We start from the raw sequence: 27,088 nt of genomic DNA, 5'->3' as shown, positions 1-27,088 counted from the left end.
TTCGTTTCTATAATAAAAAAAATCCGAAGATATATATATATATAGATATATCTTGCCTTTTGATTAATTTGAATATTATTTATAAAAAAAGGTAATAAATGAAACTTATTTAACAAGCAAGAAGAGTAATGAAAATTGTATAATTCCATACTTTATTTGTACATAGACGTAATTTCATTTCAGTAAAATAATAACTAATATGTTTAACAATTTCCTTCGAGGCTTGTCGAAATTGTATTGTATTTTTTCTTTACTCCATACCTATTAAAAAGAGTTTTGTAGGGTCACAATCTTGCAAATGTAACGCAAGTAACAGTAATTAATATGTATTAATTCACACATTTATCATAATGAGACTTAGAATAGAAAACATTTTTAAGAATACTGTACTTATATTAATTATAATCATTTTTTATTTATTTTATGAGCACCAGATGATAACCTGTATCTCATTATTAAGCATAAATACCCTATTTAAAATCTTGAATACGGACTGTGTAAAAAAATCAATAAAATATATTGCATTGGTCAACATCGCAGCTGTTTTTTGCGTTAAAGGAAAACTTGTATCCTTGATTGCAACCTAATTTTGTATGATGACGTCAACGCTTTGGGCGTGAAGATATCTCGTATGGTACTCGGCGGTGCCAGGGTCGCGGTGACGGTCTTTCCGCTCCTCTGATAACAAGAAACACTTTCCTCTGCGCCCGCGCCTCTTCCCCGCCTTTGCTTACAAGCGATATATGTACTTGTTCAAGTGTATACATATATAATACTTTGGACTCGTTGACATAAAAACCTTTATAAAGTAATTTTTTAAAAACAATATTCTCGTTAGGTGAAAGACAAATAATTTATCACAATATGGCATCGACCTTTGTCGTAGTGATTTCGCGTTAAAAATATTGCTGGCAATAAAACATCTTCAAGCCCGTAAAGGAAGGTTGTGGCGTTCTTCAAAAGAAATTAGCATAAGTACCGCCAAACACAGCGGCCACTGAGACAATGGCTTTGTCTGTCTAAGCGTCTGCTCGTCGCCTGTAGGTAACTGTTCTGTATTCTGTTTATACATAAGTATATATATATATACATACATATATATATATATATATATATATATATATATACATATATATATATATATATATATATATATATATATATATATATTGTTACATTTTGCGTCGCGGCGTAATTTCAAATAGTCAACACCAAAAGCATGGTCATATGTGATTATTGTAATTCTAAAAACGCACGGTATGTCGTTAAACTCTCTGAATGTCGTAAACGTCGTTCTTAGCATTGTTAAGTTGTCGGTTATTGTCTCACCTACCGGCGAAAATAGTTGTCTGCGCTTTTTTGTTAAGACTTAATTTCTTCATAGCAAAATACGTAGGTAGCCTACGTATTTTGTTAGCATCAAATCGTTTACTTTCGTCACTAGACATTTTGCCAAAATACTATTCTTAATATATTGTTTTTATAAAAAAATAAACTGACTAGGAAATATAACGCAACGATTATATTTGTGAAATGATGTCAGATTATTTATATCAGAAAGTGTTCAATATATCAATTGGTAGGAATCGCTCCCACTCGCTGCGTATGTGGGCGACGCAATTAAAAAATTAAATAAAACAAGTAACATGTGCGTGGGCAAAAGTCGTTGTACCTAAGCCGCTTTAAACCGCTACGCTCGATTCAACTGAAATCTTTATTTACCACCCGGAACAGTTAAAACAGTAGAGGGGCCAAGAGCACACTCGTGTTTGCCGCACATGTCAAAATTTATATTATATTTGTACTAAATTAATCTTTAGTGTTCATATTATAAAATGTTCTAGTTTCGCTCACGTGAGAGGGATGCACATGTTTCGGGAAAACTCCTGCTCTATTAGAGTAATTTTGGCTACGAATCGTTGAACGAAATTATGTATTTCCCCTTGTGACAGTGCCAATGATTTTATATAATTGGCAAGAGCTAATGATGGTTAATATAATAGGTTTTATTAAATCCTTTCAATATAATTCTAGTTAAATGGTAGCGAAAAATCGTTAAAAAGCAGTATAATTTCAATTCATCCAATGATTATGTTTTTAAAATTGAATTAAATAAACATACTTTTTATACTTATATAGCATTCGGTGACGGTGATTAAAATAAAAAAATATATTAAAAACAATATTTTCTCAACAAAGAAACACGAGACGTGTCACTTAACTTTAGGTTAATAATCGTTTTAAAATTGCGAAACAACTTTGACTCGATCAATTCGAGATAATGCACATAATATGTTGGTCGCGTGTAATCGAGCCATGTGAGGAAGTATTATTATTATCAGCGCTACAATATAATTTGCATAGCCATTTTACGCGTTAGGACTATATCCTTTGTTCTGCCGCGAGCATGCAGCTGTTACTTTGGTTATCGTCGTGAAACAATAAATACCGATTAAAAATACTTCCCAGAAACAGATAACCTGTTTTGACCCATATTAAACGTAATTGACGGAAGATTAATTATTGAAAATTATATCATGCATTTATATATTTAAAAAAATACTTATACGTATTGTTCTCGACGGCGTTGCTATAGATTTACTAAAAATAAGGAATTGACTCATTCCCTTGTTTAGCTATCAAGAAAACCGCAGAATAACAGACTCGGTACACTTGATAGCCATTTAAGTTCGCGCTGAATATGTAACGAGTTCAAAGGCAAAAACATGTTTTGTTACTCGCTCCGAATATAAAAAGCGTAGGATTGTTTTTTTTTTTTAGTAAAGTCTGCGGCTTGGCAATCGGCGTCGCGCGGAATGCCCGTCATTTCCGGACGATATCCGGTCCTCCGGCTGGCGCCGCTCATCACCGATTATGCATCATACGATAAGTAATATCTGAATGCGTATGTGACATATCAGTAAAATCGATGAAAATATAATTTGCCTAAACATAGAACGACTTATTTCAACAAGTTCTCCATTTCCTCTATTTTCCGGTTTAACTCGTTTCCATACGACTTCCTCGTTCTTAGCCTTCAATTGACCTAATGTGACAAAGTACCAAGTTGGATAAATTTTAACTATAATGCAAATCAAGATCGTATCGTTATTAGTGTTTATATTAAGATTTCTTCGTGAAATTTTATGTCGCGTGCTGATTCATAGTTCGCATGAATCATTGAACGTAATCGACTTTTTGAATCGAGCCGACAAATGAAATACGCAAGTCGTAGTGACCCGCGATAGAGAGCGAGTGACGATGACTCATGCGGGTTTTCCGAGAAATACAGAATGGAGCAGTTTTCATGAAAACGAAGGTCGATTCGACTGCACAGAACCGTTCACCGATCCACTCAATTAAATCGACTACTTTTTGCTAATCCCATACTTGTTTTATATATATTTTTTAAAATATTTGCAACCTTTCAGATTGCTAAGCGAGGTTTCGAACCCTTTAAACGTATAGAGAATACGCGAAGGGTGCAGATTTCGCAACTGTCCCGTTTTTGTTAAATATTCTGCTGACTAGAACTATACATTGCGTATTGATTTCAACCTTTACTTAATAAGGATAACTTGAAACAGCAATGGTCGCGCTGCACGCGTTTTCTTCATGATATAAAGGTGAAGAGAAGGGCTGTTGGCACGGTGCCAGGCGTCGATTTATTTTATTATTCGTTCAGTGGCGGTCAATGTCGCGACAGTCGACGGCGCCGTACAATGCTTGCATGTGTTGTTAGTTTAATACTTACCCTGTACATTTTAATGTTAGATTAGTACTTATACGGCGGCAGCGAACGTTAATGCATACAGATCTCATCTTCATTTATTTTTGTTATTTTATAGTTGAAGACTCATTCGATTCCTATATAAATAGTTGTATTTATTTACGTTATATTAATTATATATAAACAATTCTAATGAAATCGAAATTATTCCTAAATTCACACGCATTTACATCCAATTATTACTACCACTATTTACATAATATTTTGATAATTTAAAGTATGCCAATGTTATATCAGTAGAATTTATGATTCGCCAGCGGACACGTGTGTATGTTTTGTCAATTATGGTGCTGCCAATGGCATACTAGTTATAAACATTTTATACATAGGTATACACGAGATAACAATCCATACACATACATCAACCGTTTAGTTTCATCCTGTTTATTGTAAATACCACATATCATTGAAAAGATAATGCTTCAAGGCACTCGAGTGTACTTGGTACTAGTAAAATGTATAATAATTAAAATAAAAGCTGAGGAATATTTGAAATTAATGTTAGGAGCTATCAGTCTGATTTGAAATAAATAACTGTTTTGGCTTAGACTACGATAATTGAGGAAGTTAGTTAATTGAATAAGCTATGTAACTTCACTCACTCTGAGGAGCGGAGCAGTGAGCAGAACCGACAACCAATGAGGAAAATTGTAAATAAGTAGGTACTCATCACATCGTCTAAATCGTGTAATCCAAATTGAAAGCGAGTAAAACGGCGGGACACAGTTAGTGAGTAAATAAAATGCAATATAAAACAAATCTTTGTGTAGAATCAGTTCAAGGAATTTCCTAAGCCGACAACTCGAGCAACGCTATTAGTCCGAGCAATTAGCGTTCCGTTAATGAGCTTCCAAACAACCGTCGAGATACGAAATCTCTCAGTGTAGAGCACGACTGCACGCAGCGATGGTCTCCTTGAATTGATGTCCTAATAAGTTGAAATGCTTATGGAATTTTAGGCCGGTATTTTAAATTCTTAAAATGTATGATAATCAATATTACCAAGACGTAAATTTTGGTTTTGCGTAAAATTTACTAAACCGATTGTTTTATTTTCATATAACTTATAGTTTTAAAATGGATATCAGAGATAGCTGATATCTTGTCACCATTAATATGTCGGAGAAAAAATCGTTGAATTTAGGCTTTTTAAGAGCACGCGACTACATTAAAAAAGATTTAAAAATATTTGCTTTTGAAACGACATAAACGTTGAAAGAAATTATAAAGAAATAATGAACACGGTGCATTTCTGATTATGCGAAGTCGAAAAGATCTATAGTGCGTTGATATATGACCGGTAAAATATATGCCGTTTCATTATTATTGAGCGTCTAGTGTATCGTTTTGAATACAAGTTATTTTAAATATTTCCATTTAAGTGAAAATTTACATTGTTAATTGCCTCAACATTGTTCCTGGCTATTGTTTCTCATTTTCCGTGTTGCTTGATGAGTTCAAGACAAAAATCGGTTAAATTCATTTAACGTGAAGCAACGTAACGGTAATCTTTAATTGTTAACAGTATTGTGTTGTCAGTTTACAATTTTAAGACGTTAGTGATTTTGTACCCAAATCTTCAATCAGACATGTTTTCTTAAATTGTCTGTATTTAGTTATAAATATTTATTAATTATCCTCGTGGCTGATGATTTCGTCATGCTACGTGCATCCTTTTTCGGTATAGGATTTGTAAAATCCAGAAGCTCTCTTACACAATTCGTGTACATTAAAATCACAGTATACTTACGTTTTATTTGAAGTTTAAATAGTATTCATATACTATAGATTATTCTTGCTTTTATTTCCTTTGAAATACATTTGCCATTGCAAAATTGAAAAAATTATTGGAACAAAAAATAAAGTTACTTTATTGAGAGAATGGCTTCGCGTAACTGAATTGAGCACAGAGTAAACAATAGATAAAGGAATCTGACTAATCGCCTTGTGCGGGCGTGGTCCACCTGCCAGTTGCCAGTCACATCATACGGCCACCACGTGCTCGCGTAGTACGCATCGACAACGTGCTCAGGCCTAAACGAGCATGGACATATCGATGCCCGGAGAGTGCGAGGACCTCTATCGTTTGTCATCACGTATTGCCGTTACAGATTTATTACTTGATTACTTTTACGACCACAATGTTTATATTGTAAAAAGTTATGTCACCTGATTATCATAGATTAACGCGTTTAGATTTATCGATGACCAAGAATTACGAAATCTGGGTGATTAATAAATTCGTTCGTAAATTTCTACTAAATATGATTTCATGTTCATAATACAAAATGTTTAATAATATATTTTTTTTTTTATAGAATAGGAAGGTGGACGAGCATATGGGCCACCTGATGGTAAGTGGTCACCAAACGCCCTTAGACATTGGCATTGTAAGAAATGTCAACCATCGCTTATAGCCAATGCGCCACCAACCTTGGGAACTAAGATTTTATGTCCCTTGTGCCTGTAATTACACTGGCTCACTCACCCTTCAAACCGAAACACAACAATATCAAGTATTGCTGTTTTGCGGTTGAATATCTGATGAGTGGGTGGTACCTACCCAGACGAGCTTGCTCAAAGCCCTACCACCAGTATATATGTTTAAATAATAAGTAATGTGCATAACATATTCCAATGATATTTAGTTAGTGTTGATTATATTATGCCAAACGATCGCAACCATCGACTTTTTCCCGGAAAGCCCTTGTTGCGATACCGCGGCTAAATAAAACTATGACACGTTTTGATTTCAGTTAACTGTACTCGTAAACAAAATCAGTGTCTATATTTCATACGAGGAAATTGTAGCTATTTGTCCTGGCCATGTTATAATAACGTGTTAAAGCGTTGAAAATGTCTAAATATAATAATATAAATAATAAGAAACCACAGATCCAAGATCCTCATCGTCATTTCCAAATCTTCCAAATCTTCGATACAATGTCAGCGAAATCAGATTATGTAATAACAATAATAATTATTTACTCCAAAAGGCAATCACCCCGAACACATGCCGCCTCACTCGCAAGTTCCTTACGACTTCATCCATCTCATCTTCTTATACAATTACCTAGACCCTACTCGCGCTTGGCTACGGCCCGTGTGTTTAGGTTTTTGTTACCTCATACGAGAGTATAATGTAAAAAAAGTATAATAATATGTTCACGTACACGTGTTGATATAACATTTTTCATCGATTTGATTTTCTTATAAAATGATACAAAACTTCCTCTCGAGGTGTTTGACCGCATCTCGTATTGCAACTTTGCAATGCTTATTTTGCTAAAACGCTGACGATGAGATCGTCCATAGTGAAGGTTGAAGGGTAACCGTTGCTATAATTAGAACGATAAAAATAGCTACTAAGAAATCAACTGAATCTTGTAACATTTTATTTGGTAGCCTTTACTTAAATAAAGTTAGCTAAACGGGTTGGGGATCTTTAGAATTAATTAATGCAAGAGTATATTAAGAAAAAGATTGATATTTCTTTGTCGTCTTTAAAATAATCCATATCAAAGAGGTCGTGATAACTTTACCGATTATTTGATTTAAATATGAGTTTCACATTAAAAAGATAAGATGAAAATACAAAATACTTGTATTTTTCGGTATTATTCGGTTATTGATTGATGAAAAAATCATTATATATAAGCGTTCGAATAACAGTTTCTCAGCAAGTAATGATAAATGACATATTTTATTTATACTTGATTTTAATACATCTGTACGTATGTGGTAACTCCGACACAAAAAATCTACAAAACATTTTATATTACATATGAATATATTACGTAGTATTAACAGATAACTCGCTTTGTAATGGACGTGGGCGAACACACGTGCGGATAACGGGCATGCAATATCGTCGATACGCCTATACATAAATAAGTACTTTATTATAAATACATAATTAAAATTGTTTTATTAGGATTTACTTTACACGATAGATATATATATATATATATCGTGTAAAGTATATATATATATATATGTTTGTTTTAACAAAATAGTATAATTGATTGTTTCGTATTTTTTATATAGTTATTATAAACAATCATATTAAAAAAACATTAGTCATTATTAACTTATTATGTACACTTGTCTCCATTAAAATACCAACTACTACTTTTCGAACCTTTTAGTTCCTCATGCATAGGTGGTATTAAAATAATAAATTAATTTCATACTATTATAGGCCATGTGGAAGCATCGCCTACCTCACTATTCTGCTACGTCACAACTAGATATAGTGGTGATCTCATGACCGCGCGATAACAACATTGCTTCTTCATGAACCCAACCACTTTATCTGTCTCACGAATTGCTCATGTATTGCGAATATTCCGCTCTATATACGTTATCTTAGAAACGTCATTGATCAATAATATAATATTTAAATAAAAAAATAAAAACAAAAATCATGCGTTTGTCAGTGTTATATTATGGGGGTCGTTAAAAAAAACAAATGTACTTTGGGTACATTTGGTTTTTTTAATAGATATTGTAAGTTTCCAGCTCAATGGTACCTACCAATCGTTGTATTGTCATATGATTGTGAAGTTTCAAATTAATGACTTAAAAATGGGTTTACTTCCTAGATTTGTTAACTTATTGATTTGTTATACATAAGTATTTAATCTCATATAATCGTAGAGTATATTTGTATAATCACAGCATAGTCAACACTGCTTGTTCATAATTATTAATCGTTTACGCACTAAAATGGAATCTAATCAGCTTTTAAAACCCACTTTGAGGTCCACAAAACATAAAGCGATTAAGGAATATTTTTAAAATATGTTAACTATTTTAAAAACAATGTAATTTGGAACATGTCCAATTTACTGATAATATTCGTTCAAGATAATGCACAGGAATGCAAGATTATTTTAGGTGAGTGATAGGTAAGCACCGTGACCAATTAGTGTTCGGTCTGTGTGTTCGAGCATTTGAGACGAATTTCATTTAGGCAATTGCGGTAATTGAGCGGAGTGTGCTCCTTCCGGAGCGCTCGACCGCTTTGTCCTGCCAGCTCATGAGATTGCCACAATTATTATCTACTACTTCACATTTAGCAATCTTTAGAGTTTATACATTTAAGGTCGTTTATGCTTACACTTTATAATATAAGGCACGTTTGTTGAATTGTTAGTATGATTTTTGCTATACTCGTATTTCTTTAAATCCACTTACATTAATATATGCTTAGTATTATTATATAATTTAGTAAAAATGTGAAATAGAGCAGTATAATCCGATATTTTCTGTTACAAACCATAAAATGAAGACATGATTATTTCGTAACTTAGCCAGTTATTTATTTTGCCTTGGCATTGAAAAGTCTGGTGCTTCATATGGAATTGCAGGTTGTTGCCAGTGATCGAAAATATAATTTAGTTATGAGTTGTTTTATATAAACGATTGATGATCGAAGCGATCTTGTGTTACCCCGACATACTCTATTGTTAGTTAAATAGGGATATCAGATACATTTGATATAATAAACTCTTCGTCTAGATTTTGTAATTCAGTAGATGTATAATTTGTCAAAGCTTGTTTTAAACGGGTAGACATAAAATAAATTATAATAATAGTTGGCACCATATAAGGTTCTATTCGCCGAAACGTCTCGCCTACGGGCGCGTAGCGCGTCCTTGATGCAAGGTCCTGCCAGCTTGCCAAGCCTCCCGCCCACGACCCTTTATTTCTAGCAAAGGTAGAGTAAGAAATTTAATGGGAGATGTGAGTTATTAAAGATATTTATTCTTGAAATAAAGTTTTCTTCGTGATGAAACATGACCGCAATCATCAATACTTGACTTGACGAGTGTAAATAGTTCTCTTCATACGGCGCTTTGTTTTCGGGTTGTAAGCGCCTATTACCTCCGATAACTAACCGCCGGCGCGATGCGAAATGATGCGAAATATTTCCGGAGTTAGAGGAGTGTTCTATAAATACGTGATTTCGACGTCGCTCGTGGGCGAACATTTCGGGCGAGTGAGGGCGGGCGCGGAGTGGCAGTAGCGCGCGATCTGCCGCGGCCGGCCGCCGTACGCCGTACGCGCGCACAACGAACGAACGACCCGCACTCCCGCGCACACGATTACCAAAGCGAATTGTCGCAGTTGACGATACCGAGCCGCCCTTTAACACTAACTGAACCATTAGAATTTCTTTTCGCCCGACGACTATTCGAGTGCACTGATCAAATTAAATCCAAATTAATATTTATTTGCGAGGGCGGATAATAACGAATAAATCGACTAACTAACTCGAACCGCACGAAGGTGTCGCGTCGCAAAAAGCGCAACACAATAGAGTAAGCGTCTAATTATAAACGTGGTTGTGTTAGCACCGCCGAGATGCAGAACATTGATCCACTGGAGTTCGCCAACATGCTGGCCACTGAGTTGTGGTGCCAACAGGTACACCCCTATTAAATAACGGCGGCACGCACGTGTAAACCCAAGTTCATTAATCAATTCGCACCTTTATATCGTTATAAAGTATAATATCGTATAATATTTGATATTACGTATTTCAAAACAACACTGCCAAAAGCCACGCTGTCTGGCATGTGAAGTGCGGCTTCGTTTTCTCGATTTAAAGTAGGATGAAGTGAATTAGACCTATAAAACCTATGATATTATTGCTCGCATACAAGTCTTAATTTATCAAGGACAAACGGCATTACATCTTAAAATGTATCTTTGCCACTGTTACTGTTCTTTCAAAGTCAAACGATCGTCTACAAAGTATTAAATGAAATAATATTTACATATAACTATTTCTATAATTAGTTGTTAGATTATATTTAACCACCAATATGTACCTGTATTTTAACGTATAGTTTATTATTATACGTTATACAAAGTTCTCAATAGTAATTATTTCGAACTATTTGTTTATATTCACTCATATTTAAAACTATCGAGGGTTAAAGATGTGTGCTTTATTTTTCAACACTCGTTTTCATGAATATATATCAAAGGATAAACATGATTTGTTATGATAACATCTCGTAAAAATATAAATAGAACACGTTAATTGTTATTATTTTACGACTATAATATTTTTTAAAGCATTTTTACAAGATTTTACTCACTCACAAACACGTAAAGGTCAAATCTTGTTGAATTTTATATGAGTTAAACTCAACTCATTGTACTGAAATTTAGTAAACTGTGTTGGTACTATTAATTGTATATATATATGTGTCTATAAAAGAATCATTGACTGACTGATATCAACGCACAACTCAAATTAACTCGACTCAAACTACTATGAAAATTGCATTCGGTCCCCTTTTACACAGTAGTTAAGTACTAAGGATTTTTTTGAAAATTCAACACCTACGGTGATAAAGGGTATGAAAGTTGGTTTGAAAATTCTTTATTTATTTATGGAAATTGGTATTTAACAATTCTGAATTATGAGGCGAGCGAAGCTGTGGGTAAAGCGCTAGTATTACAATACTATCGCATTAAGGTCGAATTAACGCCAAATTAAACTTGTTTAAAAAATATATGTATACAGTATGTATAGTACGTTTATATTAATTTATGTGACGTAATAAATACATAATATATTTAGATATTATAAAATATTTTTGCTTGTTGCATTGTTTTATTGTTATTGTCTTGTTTATCCTGCACAAATGTTTTGCTGATAAAAAGCGATCGGAATGTGGAAGCGACGTCGATTTTCAATATAATAAATATAAATATTGCGTAACAGTTTCAATTTGTAATTGAAGAGGTACTGAACTAACGATGATCATTATTACTATTTAGCAAACTTAATTAAAGTTATTTCTTTTTTTAATATATATTTCTTAAATAATCTCAAGCAAAGAATCAATCAACTATGAATCAAATATTTGAAAAATCAAATATTTGTGAATGCAAATATGAATATAATTTTTTAATTTGTTTTGTTTTACATCATTCGTTTGCAGAAACAGCTTCATGTAATTAAATATTATTTTTCTTTATTTTCAGTTGGCAAACCTTGAAGGCCTCCAGTCGGGGGTCCCAACCCGCACCACGGCGACCATAACGCCCACGCAGTTGCGCAACTTCGAGCAAACCTATATCGAGTTGAGCAACTGTCGCAGCGAGCAGAGCAACCACGCAGGTTTCGTCCCGCCTTCCGTCACGCAGACCAACAATTACGGTTAGTAATTACTGAATATTTATTTTATTTTAATAAAAACGCAGACTGGGTATTTAAATGTCTGATCGTAAGTGGTTATATCCGCCCAAAGACACTTAAGGTCTTCTTTCTCTTAAGATTTCTCTCTTTCTGTCATGATTTATTTTATATTCGAAAGAAGAAGACACAGCATTGTTTGCCTAATTACCCCTAACCTAAGTTTTATATAAAGTCGTTAGTGCAAAACGTTCCTTAAACGTTACCACGCCAAAAATCAAGAAGTTCAAGATGTTATGTCCTTTGTTCGTTTAATTAATTTATTTGACGAGCCGGTTGGCGTGGTTGGTAGAACACTTGCCTTTCACGCCGAAGGTTGTGGGTTCGATTCCCACCCAGGACAGACATTTGTGTGCATGAACATGTCTGTTTGTCCTGAGTCTGGGTGTAATTATCTATATAAGTATGTATTTACAAAAAGAAAAGTAGTATATGTAGTATATCAGTTGTCTGGTTTCCATAGCACAAGCTTTATACAAGCTTAATTTGGGATCAGATGGCCGTGTGTGAAAAATGTCCCAGGATATTATTATTATTATTATTATTAATTAAATTGGCTCATTCGCATTTTGATTCTATTAGGTTATTGTGTAACCATAGTAACTGCCCGGACGGGCTTACATAACGTACACTCGCTAGTCAATATATATTATAATATATACATTAAAAATAAACCCCTATCTCTACTTTTTATCATCGGGGCATAATAAAGTATATAATCGTATATTATTCTTTATACTCATTCCGTAATCCGTAACAGCCTGTGAATGTCCCACTGCTGGGCTAAAGGCCTCCTCTCCTCTTTTTGAGGAGAAGGTTTGGAGCTTATTCCACCACGCTGCTCCAATGCGGGTTGGTAGAATTCACATGTGGCAGAATTTCAGTGAAATTAGACACATGCAGGTTTCCTCACGATGTTTTCCTTCACCGTAAAGCACGAGATGAATTATAATCACAAATTAAGCACATGAAAATTCAGTGGTGCTTGCAGGGGTTTGAACCCACGATCATCGGTTAAGATTCACGCGTTCTTACCACAGGGCCATCTCGGCTTTTATACTCATTACTAACTTTTAATCATTTTTTATCAAGTCAGTGTAGACTCAAAACACTGATATAATACATTTGTTAATATGACCAAAGATTTAGAGTTACAACGATAATAGTCTAGTGACTGTTAATTTGATCTGTCACAATTCTACTGTTATAGTTGTGCGTATCAATCTTTGTCACGCCAACTTTTATTATCATGTGCTCCGTATCTACAATATTCCAGCTGTCCTAGCAATATCATCTGTGCTATTTACTAATTATTACTGCACTACTCTTCTATTTAGGTATTATATAATTGTTATTTCAATTTAATTATTTGATGCATTAATTTTGTATTTTAGTTTGATCAAAAATCACATATATCATACTTTCTTTTATGTATTTATACATATTAGTTTCTGCCTGAGTATCGCGTTAAGTACCTTTCTTTTAATATGTAATTTAATATAATGATTTCATATTACAGGCATCCTGAATCCGGTGGGTTACTGTGACTCGGGCCCGACGACTCTGCATGTGTCGCCGGGCCCACTCTCAGCTAGCGGTGACAGCAGTAGCAGTCCTGGCCTTCCGGCGCCGAAGAGACGTAACATGGGCGGACGAAGACCGACTAAAGCTCCCCAGGACATCTCACCAGAGGAGGAGGAACGGAGAAAAATACGCCGAGAAAGAAATAAAATGGCAGCTGCGCGCTGTCGCAAACGGAGACTTGACCACACCAATGAACTGCAGGAAGAAACAGACAGGCTCGAAGAGAAAAACCAAGCGTTCAAAGACGAAATCCGCAAGTTGAACGCCGATGTAGACCAGTTGCAGGCGATTTTGCGCAACCACTTACCGCTTTGCGGGCTCGAAAAGAGGTCAACTAGTCCACCCGACGTGAAGCCGTTTCAAGACCCCTACGACTATCCAGAGATGCCAGAAGACGGGGTCAGAGTAAAAGTGGAAGTGATGGATCCCGTAGTAGACCCCGTCCTTGGGTTAGATAATGATATCTTCGCCTCGCCGACGCCGGACAAAAGGTAAGTCACGATGACGAGGCACTTATTGAAATTAAAGTTGCATTCTAATACTAAAATGTTGCTTAATTGTGAATCATGCAGGAAATTACAACTGTGACATATTTCATTTAAGTTTGATTCTTTAATGAATTTTCTAAGTCGAAATCTTAAAATTATTTAATGCCAAGGAATGACAAAAAGACGGATTTTATTTAGGGATGTTCTGAAGTAATACTGGGCTAATATTAAACGATATTAAATAAGGAGTTTTTATTGACATAAATATTGCTTGTTTTAGGATAATGCTGTCGGCGGCAAACCCGGCCGTGGTCACGAGTGCGAGTTCGCTGGACACGCCACCCGTACGTCCCTCGCGACCTAACTTCCTCCAGGTGCCGCTCACCGTCACTCCCGCGCAGGTAATCATTGTAACTATACTATAATAAAATGCAATGTATTAAGATGTCAAACAATAGTATTGCGTAAGTATATGATGTTAATATAAATGTTAACGATCTTCCAGATTCACAACAATAAAGCGATGGGCAACAACAACAAAATAGCCGGCATCGAGATCAGCACGCCGAGCAATGGCATCCCTTTCAACTTCGATAGCCTGATGGAAGGCGGCACGGGGCTGACCCCCGTGCACCCGCACCCGCACCCGCACCCGCACCCCTGCGCGCAGCAGCAGCGCGCCGCGCCCGACCTCGCCTCGCCCGACGCGCACAACAGCCTCGTCAGCCTCTGAGATCACCTCTCCGCCGCCTGCCCCCTCTTCGAGCCGCTCGACCTGCTCAGTGACCTCGAGCCGAGCCCCCTCGACTAGCAGTGCGGCCTCTCGACCGGGTCGCCCCGGCCGGCGGGACTACTGCTGCCAGGACAACGGCGAGAAGTAATCGGAGTTCTAAGCTCGATACAGAAAAGAAACTGGAATTTCTTCGAAGCAGTATTATACTGGATGTAATATACCCCGAGAACCTGGCGGCAGTAATACCGGCGGGGACGACTCCATCTCGCGTGCCTTGTCCGTCGGGCCCACGTCAGACGTGGCCGGCGCACAGAACCTAGTTCGTAACGTGTAAAGACTACGCTATTTATTCTTCGTAACTTTGTAACTTCTATCTCGTTTCTATCGTGCTATCTCCGTCTCCCTGGGTCCCCGCCGGCTATTTTCTCTATTTATTGAGGGGGCCCACGTAACACACTTGCTCACTATGTGCTTTGTATTTATATTATTGAATATTTAATGGTAGTCTAATGTTAGAGCGTATCGGCGCAGCGACGCCGGCCTACGAGAGTCAATTTATGAGCTGTTCTAGTATTCTAAAGGAGAATATTTTTTATAACTAGATTGTATATCTGCGTAAATAATAATTGTGATGTAAAAATAAAACAGAGTTTTATTTAAAGCATTTCAGTGATTAATTTTCGAGTTGTGCTTAATATCTAGCGAGGCTAGACTAGTTGTACGTTATATTGTAGGAGATCTCCAACGCGACGCCCGCGGGCTCGTCCGGCACCAAGTCGACCCGATCCACGGCATCTTGTCATAATAACCGAGTGCCATTCGCTATGTCTATTCTCAAGAATACGATAATTTTGAGTACGAAATATTAGTTAACCATAGACTAACAGCAATATTACTTAATGAATAATTAATATATTGAATGTAAGTTAGCTCAATATCGATGTAATGTCATACCGTTCATTGGATTAGGTACTGGTAGTGTAAAATTATTAATAAGGATTATTTGTGATACGTCCAGTGATTTGCGCTCCGAGAGGAGACGGTCATTTTATATTGTGTATTTATACTCACGACCTCGTTTTAAGTCAATTTTCGTCACATTGGTGCATCGATGTCGGTTCCGATTGCATTTTTTGTGTAACTCTTTTTTAATTTATAATAAAAATTATTGTCATTATAATAGTCATGTATTTGGTTCATACAGTATCGAGTTAGTTCGAGTTAGCCCCCGTCCCACGGGGCAGGGTCGTTCGCATGTTTTTACCGATGGTGACCGCTGGGACAAAACAAGTTTAGTGTAAGGCAATAATTAGGCTAAAGGCACTTAACATTTAACTGTAATACGCATAACTTAGACCAAATTATTATTGTATGTGCTTTATGGTAGTTTTAATTAAAATCTAAGCCAAATATTGATTTTATGTCGTTAATTTAGGTTTAGGATAAACCGCCGTTTCCGAAAAAGTATTATTGGTTAGACGCCCAGGAATGCGGAGTATTTATTTTAAATAATTATTGTATATGAATCATCTTTTGAATTTTTATATGAGCGACTTTTATATTTAGTAACATACAATAAAATGTCTTAAGCATAATATGAACATTTAGATAATATAAGAGAGATATAATTTTTTCTAGAAGATTTTTTCTTAAAGCAATCGTAGAATACTTTTGTATTTTTTCATAAAATTTAGCAAAGCAATATATTTGATAAAATAATTATTGTTCTATTACAGCCAGATGTAGTAAATTATAAAATATATATAATATATATATGTAAATCAGAATATATAAAGTTTACGTACACCACTGACTTATGAGTTTTATTTCATGCCTTTTCTGTTTTAATTTCATTATAATACACGTGTTTTATCATAACACCGATATTTCATCTATTGTTATTGATTAAGGCGTAGAAATTATAGTTCCATTTTTATAATTACATGACAAACTAGATTTCGTGTCCGCTTGTATCAAATTCGTTACTTAAACTTAATCTTAAATGTATATAATATACGTATAAAATACAAATATCATATATAATATACGTAAAAAAAATACACAAAATATTATAAAGTTATAATAATAATTTGTTTACACTTAAACAAAATTCTTAGAGTTTAAAGTTTGAGATTTTTGTTTGCATTAGTGTAGAGGTTTCTGAAATAGTACTATCTATGTACGATAATCATGGTATCGGACACGGAGTCATCAAATAATCGAGTACAAAAAAAATTAAAGAGACATTGTCACGTAAATGGGATTCAGCTAAAAAGTGGGCTTATTTGGGTTGAACCCTTTTTTTCTTAGTAACTGTTATCGAAAAATCTGTATACTATATCTGTGTAGTGCTAATTTATAAATAAAATGTTGGTTTCTATTCGTATATTTTGTCATCTGTTAAATATTTAAATATGAAAGTAGGTATTTGTTAATACAACAAAAGAAAAGAGTTATCTCACTATGAAAATGATTATAGTTTTATTATCTTAGTAAATATTTATAATTTAAGGTAAAACAGTAAATATATACATATATTTGATAGTCGAGGGCCACGGTAGGATCTATGCGGATGCCTCATCATATTAAATATATGAATAAAGAGAGCAGATCTATGTAAAGTGTAATTATTAAATAATACGGAGTAGTGTAGTAGTAGCAGTGCGATGAAAAATTATTTTGTTATTTACTGAGCTAAGTCTACTTTATTCTTTGAAACATTTTGTAGTCGTTTTTTAATGTTATTCTTGATTAACAAATAAATATAAAAATATATTTCTAACATGCTGATTGCGCTCCAGCCCATACATAATCCAAAAACGCCACCAAGGTTTGCTAGAAAAAAAAAAACGTATTTTATAAACCATTTTTGCAAATATATATATATTATTTTTAATACAATAAATAGAACATCAACAAATAAAATAACTACGGACAAAAATATTACAAAAGTATACATAATAGACGGCCTTGTCGCTTAAATAGCGATCTCATCCAGATCAGACCCATTTAGGTAGAGAAATTGAAGCTGAATAAAGAGTTGAGGACTGAGGTGTACAATTTACATACATTAATATATACATTAATAAGTTTCACAATACATATATAAACTCACATACATTAATAAGTTTTACAATTTAATTTTAATTATAAATAGACTTATTGTGATACTATATATAAATAAGAATAGATCAATTCAAAGACGATCTCGCTAAAAGGATAAACAAGAATAGAACGCATTTGTTTTTGTAAAGCTTACGAGCTAATCCAAAATTTGATATATGGGACTATTGTAATAGATTGTCAAAGTAGACAAATTGACTCAGAACCTTAATAATAATAAAGAAATTTACATTCGTCCATCCATACTTATACAATGTCATTAATAGTTTTATTAAAAACCCAGAATCAATGCCTAATTATATAACAACCGGAACAGCATATATGATACCAAAATATAGATCCGATTATACCAATCCATCAAAATATAGACCTATAACCTGCTTACAGACAATATATAAAATCATATCTTCATGTTTGACTCATGAAATATATAATCATATTGAAAAAAATTAAATTATGACAGAACAACAAAAAGGTTGCCAAAAATTTAGCCAAGGCTGTAAACAACAATTAACAATTGATTCAGTAGTATTGAAACAAGTTCAAATTAAGAAAAAAGATTTACATACCATGTACATAGAATACAAAAAGCGTTTGATTCAGTACTGTACACATTCCTGGCTAATAGAAGTACTAAATATTTACAAAAAAAACATCCACAAATAATATCTTTTTTGCAAAATACGATGCTAAATTTGATTACTAGACTCAGAAATAATACAACGAAAGGGTTAATCGAAACCACACCTATAAAAATTCAACGAGGCATATTCCAAGGTGACGCTCTAAGCCCTCTTTGGTTCTGCCTTGCTCTCAACCCACTATCTAATTCATTAAATACAATGCACGAAGGATACCATTACACAAACCCACAGACAGACAAAATATTACACTAAATTACTTGTTTTATATGGATGACATAAAACTTTACATTTCTACTCAAAAAGATTTAGAAATTTTAACAAACACTATTGAACGGTTTTCACAGGACATCTGTATGGAACTTGGTGTAAATAAGTGTAAAATAAGTTCAGTACAAGCAGGTCAATTTAAGAGATACAGTTATTTAACAGAAAATGGCACACAAATCGATCCATTAGACGAAAATGAAACTTACAAATACTTAGGCTATGATCAATCAAAGCAAATTTTACAAAAGGAAACAAAAATAAAAGTTACGCAAGAATTTAGGCATAGAATAACCTCTGTATTCAAATCTAATTTAAATTCAAGAAATTTAATAAAAGCCATCAACACCTACGCCATAGCCACATTGACATATTCGTTTGGTATCATTAATTGGACAAAATCTGATTCCTGGCTAATAGAAGTACTAAATATTTACAAAAAAAACATCCACAAATAATATCTTTTTTGCAAAATACGATGCTAAATTTGATTACTAGACTCAGAAATAATACAACGAAAGGGTTAATCGAAACCACACCTATAAAAATTCAACGAGGCATATTCCAAGGTGACGCTCTAAGCCCTCTTTGGTTCTGCCTTGCTCTCAACCCACTATCTAATTCATTAAATACAATGCACGAAGGATACCATTACACAAACCCACAGACAGACAAAATATTACACTAAATTACTTGTTTTATATGGATGACATAAAACTTTACATTTCTACTCAAAAAGATTTAGAAATTTTAACAAACACTATTGAACGGTTTTCACAGGACATCTGTATGGAACTTGGTGTAAATAAGTGTAAAATAAGTTCAGTACAAGCAGGTCAATTTAAGAGATACAGTTATTTAACAGAAAATGGCACACAAATCGATCCATTAGACGAAAATGAAACTTACAAATACTTAGGCTATGATCAATCAAAGCAAATTTTACAAAAGGAAACAAAAATAAAAGTTACGCAAGAATTTAGGCATAGAATAACCTCTGTATTCAAATCTAATTTAAATTCAAGAAATTTAATAAAAGCCATCAACACCTACGCCATAGCCACATTGACATATTCGTTTGGTATCATTAATTGGACAAAATCTGATTGAAAGAAACTGCAACGTACAATAAACACTACAATGACAAAGCATAGAAAACATCATTCCCGCTCGTGTATTCAATGCACAACACTTCCTAGAAAGGATGGAGGAAGAGGCCTTATTGATATTGTCAATCTTCATAATAAGAAAATAGCCACATTGCGAGAATTTTTCCACCACAAAGCTACATCATCAACTTTACATAAAGCTATAGTAGAAAACGATAACAAATTCACACCATTAAACTTAAAAGACACTAGAATACAGAGAAATGAAACTTTAACAGACAAACAAACAAAAATAAACGATTGGGCTCGAAAGTCACTACATGGAAGACACTATCAGGATTTGAGCCAACCCAACGTCGACAAACTTGCGTCGAACGAATGGCTGAGTCGGGGTGTACTCTTCCCTGAGACAGAAGGCTTTATTATAGCAATACAAGATCAAGTTATTGAGACACGCAATTATCAAAAATATATAATAAAAAATTCCACCTTACCGACGGACATGTGTGCATGCTGCAATAGCTCTTCTGAAACCATACAACGTGTTACTGGTGCATGCAAAACAATAGTTCAAACTGACTACAAGCATAGACATGACCAGGTTGCCTATATAATACATCAAAAACTAGCTTTAAAATTTAAACTTATAGCCCCTCATAATCGTACAGCTTATTATAAATATAATCCTCAAGCAGTTTTAGAAAACCAAACCTTCAGACTATATTTCGACAGAGCTATCTTAACCGATAGAACAATACCTTACAATAAACAGGATATCACTGTTATAGACAAACTAAATAAAACTGGATACATAATAGATATTGCTATACCAAATACTCATAATTTACAAAACACGATTTTTGAAAAATTAGCAAAATACACAGAATTAAAAGATGAAATTACCAGAAATTGGCATCTACAAAAAGTTACTGTAGTACCGATAGTTCTTTCTACTACAGGCGTTATCTCACAGCAACTTCACCAGTCACTTAAAGCTCTTGATTTACCTCCACATACGTTTATTCAATTACAAAAAGCTGCAATATTGAACATGTGTAGGATTCGGACACAGATTATTTAAAATTTTCAATTAGGACCCAGATGATGTTTACTTGACTTTGGTCCGTGATCATTAATTTACCGGTGTATACCGAGATTACAAAAATTAAACAACAAAATAATAATAATAATATCCTGGGACATTATTCACACACGGCCATCTGATCCCAAATTAAGCAGAGCTTGTGCTATGGAAACCAGACAACTGATATACTACTTTTCTTTTGTAAATACACACTTATATAGATAATTACACCCAGACTCAGGACAAACAGACATGTTCATGCACACAAATGTCTATCCTGGGTGGGAATCGAACCCACAACCTTCGGCGTGAAAGGCAGGTATCTACCAAACACGCCAAACGGCTCGTCTAAACATTTGATAGATACTCAAGGTGTAAATCACGTCGTCTGTCCATTGGAGGAATGTTACTTATAGAAACGAAGAAAATCGACGAAGCAAACATCCAAGCCTATATTCCAAAAGCAAACAATGTAAATATTTAAAAAAAATAGACGGTAGCGATAGTTTACATTTAGTAAAAATGTCTACAAATTGTCAAGGGAAATAATAATTAATGTTAGAAAAGCAATCGATAGGAGCGATTCAAAACACAGATTTCAAATATTTGTTTTCTAAGTCTTCCTTTTATGTTTGTACAGCCAAATCAAAACTAATCAGAAAGCAAAATGTTTGCCAATGTTTTTTCGTTTCTTCGAATGTCGTGACATAGAATGGACGCTACTTAGTAGGGCTTATTTTTCTTTATATTTTTAAAACTACGTCTCGCGATAATGCGGTGCCTAGATGTTTGCCTTATGTATTTTCGCTGTCAGGATTATTTTACCAATATCCCCAGAAGCAGACATGAGGAAACTAATTAGAATCATTTTTTATTTTTACAAATTTTAATTGCTATAACTAAAAAACGCAGCGATGTAGGAATTAAATGTACTATATCGATTCGTATTGATCTGAAAATGAATCGTCGTAGTTATGAAACATATACAAATCATTTGTCAAAATGTTCGTCAGCTTACTAGCCATGAGAATAAAAGTAACCATTAAATTAAAGGCTCTGAGTTTATATATTAAAAAAAAAACAAAAAATATTGCTTACTTACATGATAAAGTTATAAGTGACATGACAGTCTCTTGTTTTTGTTTCACATAAACAGGACTTGGAATGAAAAATTGCAAAATGGAAGTAGTTTTATTGAACACGATATCCGAACTGAGGACAAAATAATTAAATTAATCGTACAGCTTAAATTGATAATACTTACATCTACAGTTGAAACTGTTTGGTGATGTTCAGTTATTATGCATGCAGTGTTTCTAATTTGTTAACTTTTAAGAGAAAGTAAGAATGATGAGACGTGAGAATGTTGATGAATGTTCTCATTTTGTTACAATGATTTTTCAAAATACTCTTAGGTATTCGTATCCTTAATGATATTTTATTTAATAAGAAATAAAAATAATTTAATTCTTCTTACAAGGGGTCGAACATGATATGAGGCAATGCGTCGAGATTTCCCAATATCATTTCCACACGATAACGAAATGATACACAATCACGAGGGCAATCACACTGTTCAGTACGGTACCACTTGTTCATTTGCACTGTGAACACATATTTTATATACTATTTTTACAAAAAACAAGTTATATTGTAAGAGGACATCCTTCTAAGAAAGTTTCGGCGGCGGTTAATTTTAAACACTAGATGGAGGAGACAGTGCACAGTTCATAGTGTATAAATGTACGACACGACCGCAGAGAGGTCAGACACATCGGCCATTGGTTTTATATACTTTTCAAAGCAACAAAATGGCGTGTATCACTTTCTTACTCCGAGATACTGTTTCTGAGAATTTATTGACAGAAAAACTTGCTTTTTAACCCAATCCATGATTTGAAGCACTCGGGATCGATAGCCTTATACGTTAGAGACTCGACTTTAGTGGCACTTATTATTGCATGAAATATTCGTCTCCGAGTTATAAAGATACACTCAGCTCTTAAGAAGAAGGAACTAATTCTACCATGCTGACTCAGTCCAGGTTCTTGGTAACATGTAATGAGACATTCGTCTCGTGTCATCTCTTCCACCGAGCGCAACATGTAATTGATACAAATTAAATGTAATAATTGTCGGCTATTGGCTATTGGCCACGACCGCTTCACAAGTGTCACGACGAAGAAAAAGAAGAAGAAGAATTGGCTAATATTGTCATTTACTAGACATCTCGGCTTAAGTGCTTTAAAATTTTTATTATATAATGAGAATACCTAACATAATTAAAGTCAAAGTAACTTACTCTTCGCTTTTACAATGCAATCGATGCTAGTGACATTACAAGCGCGACTTAAGTAGATATTGGGTACATAGATCATCGTGCAGCGACAAAGGCGCTCCAGCTCGTGCACGTGACACAGCAGGTCACAGTCAGAGTTGTGATACTTTCTGAAGTGTGGCAGCGTATACTCATCTTCGAAGTAACATTTGCGACTGTAAATAAAATGACCGTATTACTTTCCAATTTGAAATAATTTTTACTTTAGGGCGAAATAAATAAAAGATCAAAAATATGACATTTTTGATCTAAAGCTATCAAAATAGCGTTTTTTATATATTCTGCATAGAGTATTGTAATCGTGTGGAGTTATTTAAGCACAGGATTTCATTAAAAAATCAGGAAATACTATAGGATCTTGAGAATACTGTACCTCAATTGTATAATTTCTATTCTAGTTAACAAATCTGTTTTTAAAATACCTCCAGGCGGGCAGGGTGATGACGTCTTCTGAGCAGTACGTATATGTAGGATGGATTATGTAAGACGACTCCGAATTGGGATGCACTAAGTTTGATTCATCGTCCGCAGGGAATTCCGTCCAGTCAGTAAACATAACCTAAGCAAAAACATTGTGACTTATTTAATTTTAAAATATCAACTTATTTAAAAGTATCCATTAACAAAATTGACATTAAATTTATAAAGTTCAATTATTGGCTTTTTGTTCGCCCTTCTTTGAGTAATTTTGCTTGTGAATTGTTTCCCCACCATCATAAGGCGCGCTTAAAATAATTTTCTTTCGTAATCTGCTCTCTTACATCCCCCTATATACCATCATCAATGGTATGAGTAAAGATGAGTGGATTCTGTTTTACTATACTGGAACTTGGAAATATGGAATAAAATTAAATAATAACATGCTAAAATATATTTATTATAATAACAAAAGAGCAACATTTAATTTGTAACAGACGAAGTCTCACCAATTAATTTTGAATTAGTCACCTTAAAAATTTTAGCCACTTTAAGCACAGGCTTCACTGACTCAGGCCTATGCTGTTTCAGATGATTAAATCACACGCACATACGTGATATTGTCTAATTAAATAGTTGAAATGGTATGATTATTATATATTTTTGTTGTGTACCCACCCTAATGGCACCGGCATTCAGAATGGTCCCAGCTAGAGCGTCATCGGGATTATAATCAGCTACAACAACTAAAGATTCGCTCAAACCAGTCTTCGATGTTGTTTTTGGTTTGAAATTTAATATTCTTTCATTTCTAAAAGTACGAACAAAAATATTAAATATATGACTTTATTATAATCTAAATAAACTTATTATAAAAGCTCTACTTTGGGTTTTGGTTATCATATCATCCAAGCCGACCGTTTCACTGGCATAATATTTCATAACAAATGAAAATATTAAGTATTAGATTAATACAAAAATAAGAAAGAGAATATAAAATTATTTGTCCGCCTTTTTAATGAAAGATTTTGAGTTTGAGAAACTCGAATCGGTTCTATATGATTAATTATTTAAAATCTAAAATATCTAAAAAAATATCACAGGGTTAAAGCCATAGTTTCACCCGTACGTCAAAACTCTACCCGTAGGTATAAATTACGATAATTATATAAATTACGATTTATTTACTATTACACAAACGAGGCATCATGACAAAATATGAAAAAAAAAACAAATACTTCCACTCAGATTTTTTTAGTTTAATTACTTTGAAGAAATGTAATCCATATCCATACCTTTTATTTTTTTTATAATGGTATTTACTGTTGAAGGTGCAGCACATGCCATGTTTTGTCAATATTGGATTAAAGAGACCTTTGCAGTTCGGATATCGCTTTCCCTTGAAAAAGCAAAGTTTTAGGAAGTCATCACAGCTTTGTGGCAGCATACCCATCACTTCTAAGGACTGGAAAAGTACAAAAGGATATATAGTTTTTTAATCTGCAACAACAGTAATGTATTAATACAAGTATTAAATTTATGATTTCATTTACTTCTCTGACATTTTTCGATTTACATGAATAGCATTTTACCACATTGTATATAACAAATAATCTAATTTTACTACTGTTAAGAAATTATAATAGCGATTCAAAAGTCAAATATTTACTACATTCATTAACTAACATTAATTAAAATATATATAAAAGTTAATATTATTCATATGTAAAGTGGTGTATACAGTTAGAACATTGAATATATAGTATAAGACAAAGTACATTATTAATATGTAAATGTAATTTGTATTATGTATATACAAATTCTAGTACCGTAATGCGTAATAACTTAAAAACTAGGTTGCATAAAAAGGATTCTACCCATTTTGCTACTAAAATTGTGATTGTAACTTACATTATAACGATTAAGAGTTATTAAATTCTGTAAGTTCTCGAGATCATCAGGATTCAAGTCCCCGACTAATTCGTAGAAGCCCAATAATTGTGGCAGAATAATTTTCAAATTTAGAGCTCGTTTGCCTTCTCTGAAAGGACAAGTCCCAAAAAGGAAAGATATAATTGTTAACTATAATCTAAGTTAGTAAAAATCTGTATTTTGCTGACCCTTTTCTCTGGGTTTGAAAATATTTAATCACTCATTTTATATCTACAGCCTACTCCAACCATAAGAAAAGGAAAGACAAATAAATTGAACATTGAATTGACGCAATATCATTTGTCGAGATCTTAAAATTATATATAATTTACTATGGATTTGCGAAAAAAATGTGTTTTCAATGTCAGCAAAGTTATACCATTAATATATAATAAAGTGAAATAGTTTTTGTATTTATTGTATCAATAACTATGTGCAATACATAATATAGCAGAGCTATTAGCAAATTTCATGGAATATGTAAATTTAAGCTTGTTTATCTTTCCCCTCCTTCGATTGTAATAGGGCTTAAATAAGCATCGTTTGTGATGAATATTTAAATGGACAATGATACAATACTCCTATTTATATTTATTTATAATTTTATTTTTGATAGGCAGACGAGCAACGTCTGCCTATCTATACTACATAAACATTGAGTCGCCTGGTAATAAATGGTCAACAACGCCCATAGACATTGGCATTGTAAGAAATGTTAACCATCGCTTACATCACCAATGCGCCACCAACCTTGGGAATTAAGATGTTCTGTCCTTTGTTACTATAATTACACTGGCTCCCTCACCCTTCAAACCGGAACACAACAATACCAAATACTGCTGTTTTGCGGTAAAATCTGATGAGTGGGTGACTGAACTTACCCAGACGAGCTTGCACAAAGCCCTACCACTAGTGTCATTATTTAATTAGGCATATTCCAAATACGCATGTTTCTTATTTGAAGGTCTATCTATTGTACTATAGAAGTCGGCAAGTAAATTTCACATCATAAGGATAATGTAATTAATATGATTAATTCACAGAATTGAATCATTAATATTGTAATTATTAGTAAATATTATGACAACAATTTTGCCGCTCAACAGGTTTTCCAATAAACAAAATTCTTGTAATATAATTGATAATGAGTTAACATTTAACAGGTAATTAATTTGAATTGAGTTTAAATTATTTTTATTGCCGAAAGCATATTAGAACTTGTGATTTTACCTTGTTTATTTTTTGTGATTTTTTAAAATAATAATCTCCAGTTCATTCGTCTTATTACTTACACAAGAGTTTTGTTGAGATGCCTCATTGCGCTAATGGTTATCTGATTCGGCGAGCATATAATAATGGCTGGA

General features: G+C 33.8%; 2 protein-coding genes across 4 annotated transcripts in view; one reads left to right on the top strand and one right to left on the bottom strand.

The window, feature by feature from the left end:
- LOC126775985 (transcription factor kayak) overlaps window positions 1–16,626 on the top strand; it is a 35,323-nt gene extending 18,697 nt beyond the window's left edge. For 2 of the 3 annotated variants that reach the window (XM_050498229.1, XM_050498230.1), the window contains exons 2-5: window positions 11,798–11,972; window positions 13,528–14,083; window positions 14,361–14,481; window positions 14,586–16,626. In XM_050498229.1, the coding sequence (XP_050354186.1) occupies window positions 11,798–11,972; window positions 13,528–14,083; window positions 14,361–14,481; window positions 14,586–14,813 (1,080 nt within the window). In that variant the 3' untranslated portion in view covers window positions 14,814–16,626. Of the gene's footprint in view, window positions 1–9,806; window positions 10,223–11,797; window positions 11,973–13,527; window positions 14,084–14,360; window positions 14,482–14,585 lie in introns of those variants that run through there. The other variant, XM_050498231.1, reaches the window with a different exon arrangement.
- Window positions 16,627–17,499: 873 nt separating this feature from the next.
- On the bottom strand, window positions 17,500–27,088 carry LOC126776179 (sodium channel protein Nach-like). Its single transcript, XM_050498479.1, has 9 exons — window positions 27,017–27,088; window positions 25,704–25,833; window positions 25,088–25,257; window positions 24,471–24,603; window positions 23,798–23,934; window positions 23,340–23,530; window positions 22,515–22,641; window positions 22,140–22,249; window positions 17,500–17,648 (listed from the first exon to the last, which is right to left on the bottom strand). The coding sequence occupies exons 1-9, from the start codon at window positions 27,040–27,042 to the stop codon at window positions 17,500–17,502; spliced, it is 1,173 nt and encodes a 390-aa protein (XP_050354436.1). The 5' UTR covers window positions 27,043–27,088.

This window comes from Nymphalis io, chromosome 19 (assembly GCF_905147045.1).
Source record: "Nymphalis io chromosome 19, ilAglIoxx1.1, whole genome shotgun sequence".
NCBI lineage: Eukaryota > Metazoa > Arthropoda > Insecta > Lepidoptera > Nymphalidae > Nymphalis > Nymphalis io.
The sequence above is the reverse complement of the archived record's forward strand: the minus strand, read 5'-3'. Positions and strand labels throughout refer to the sequence as shown.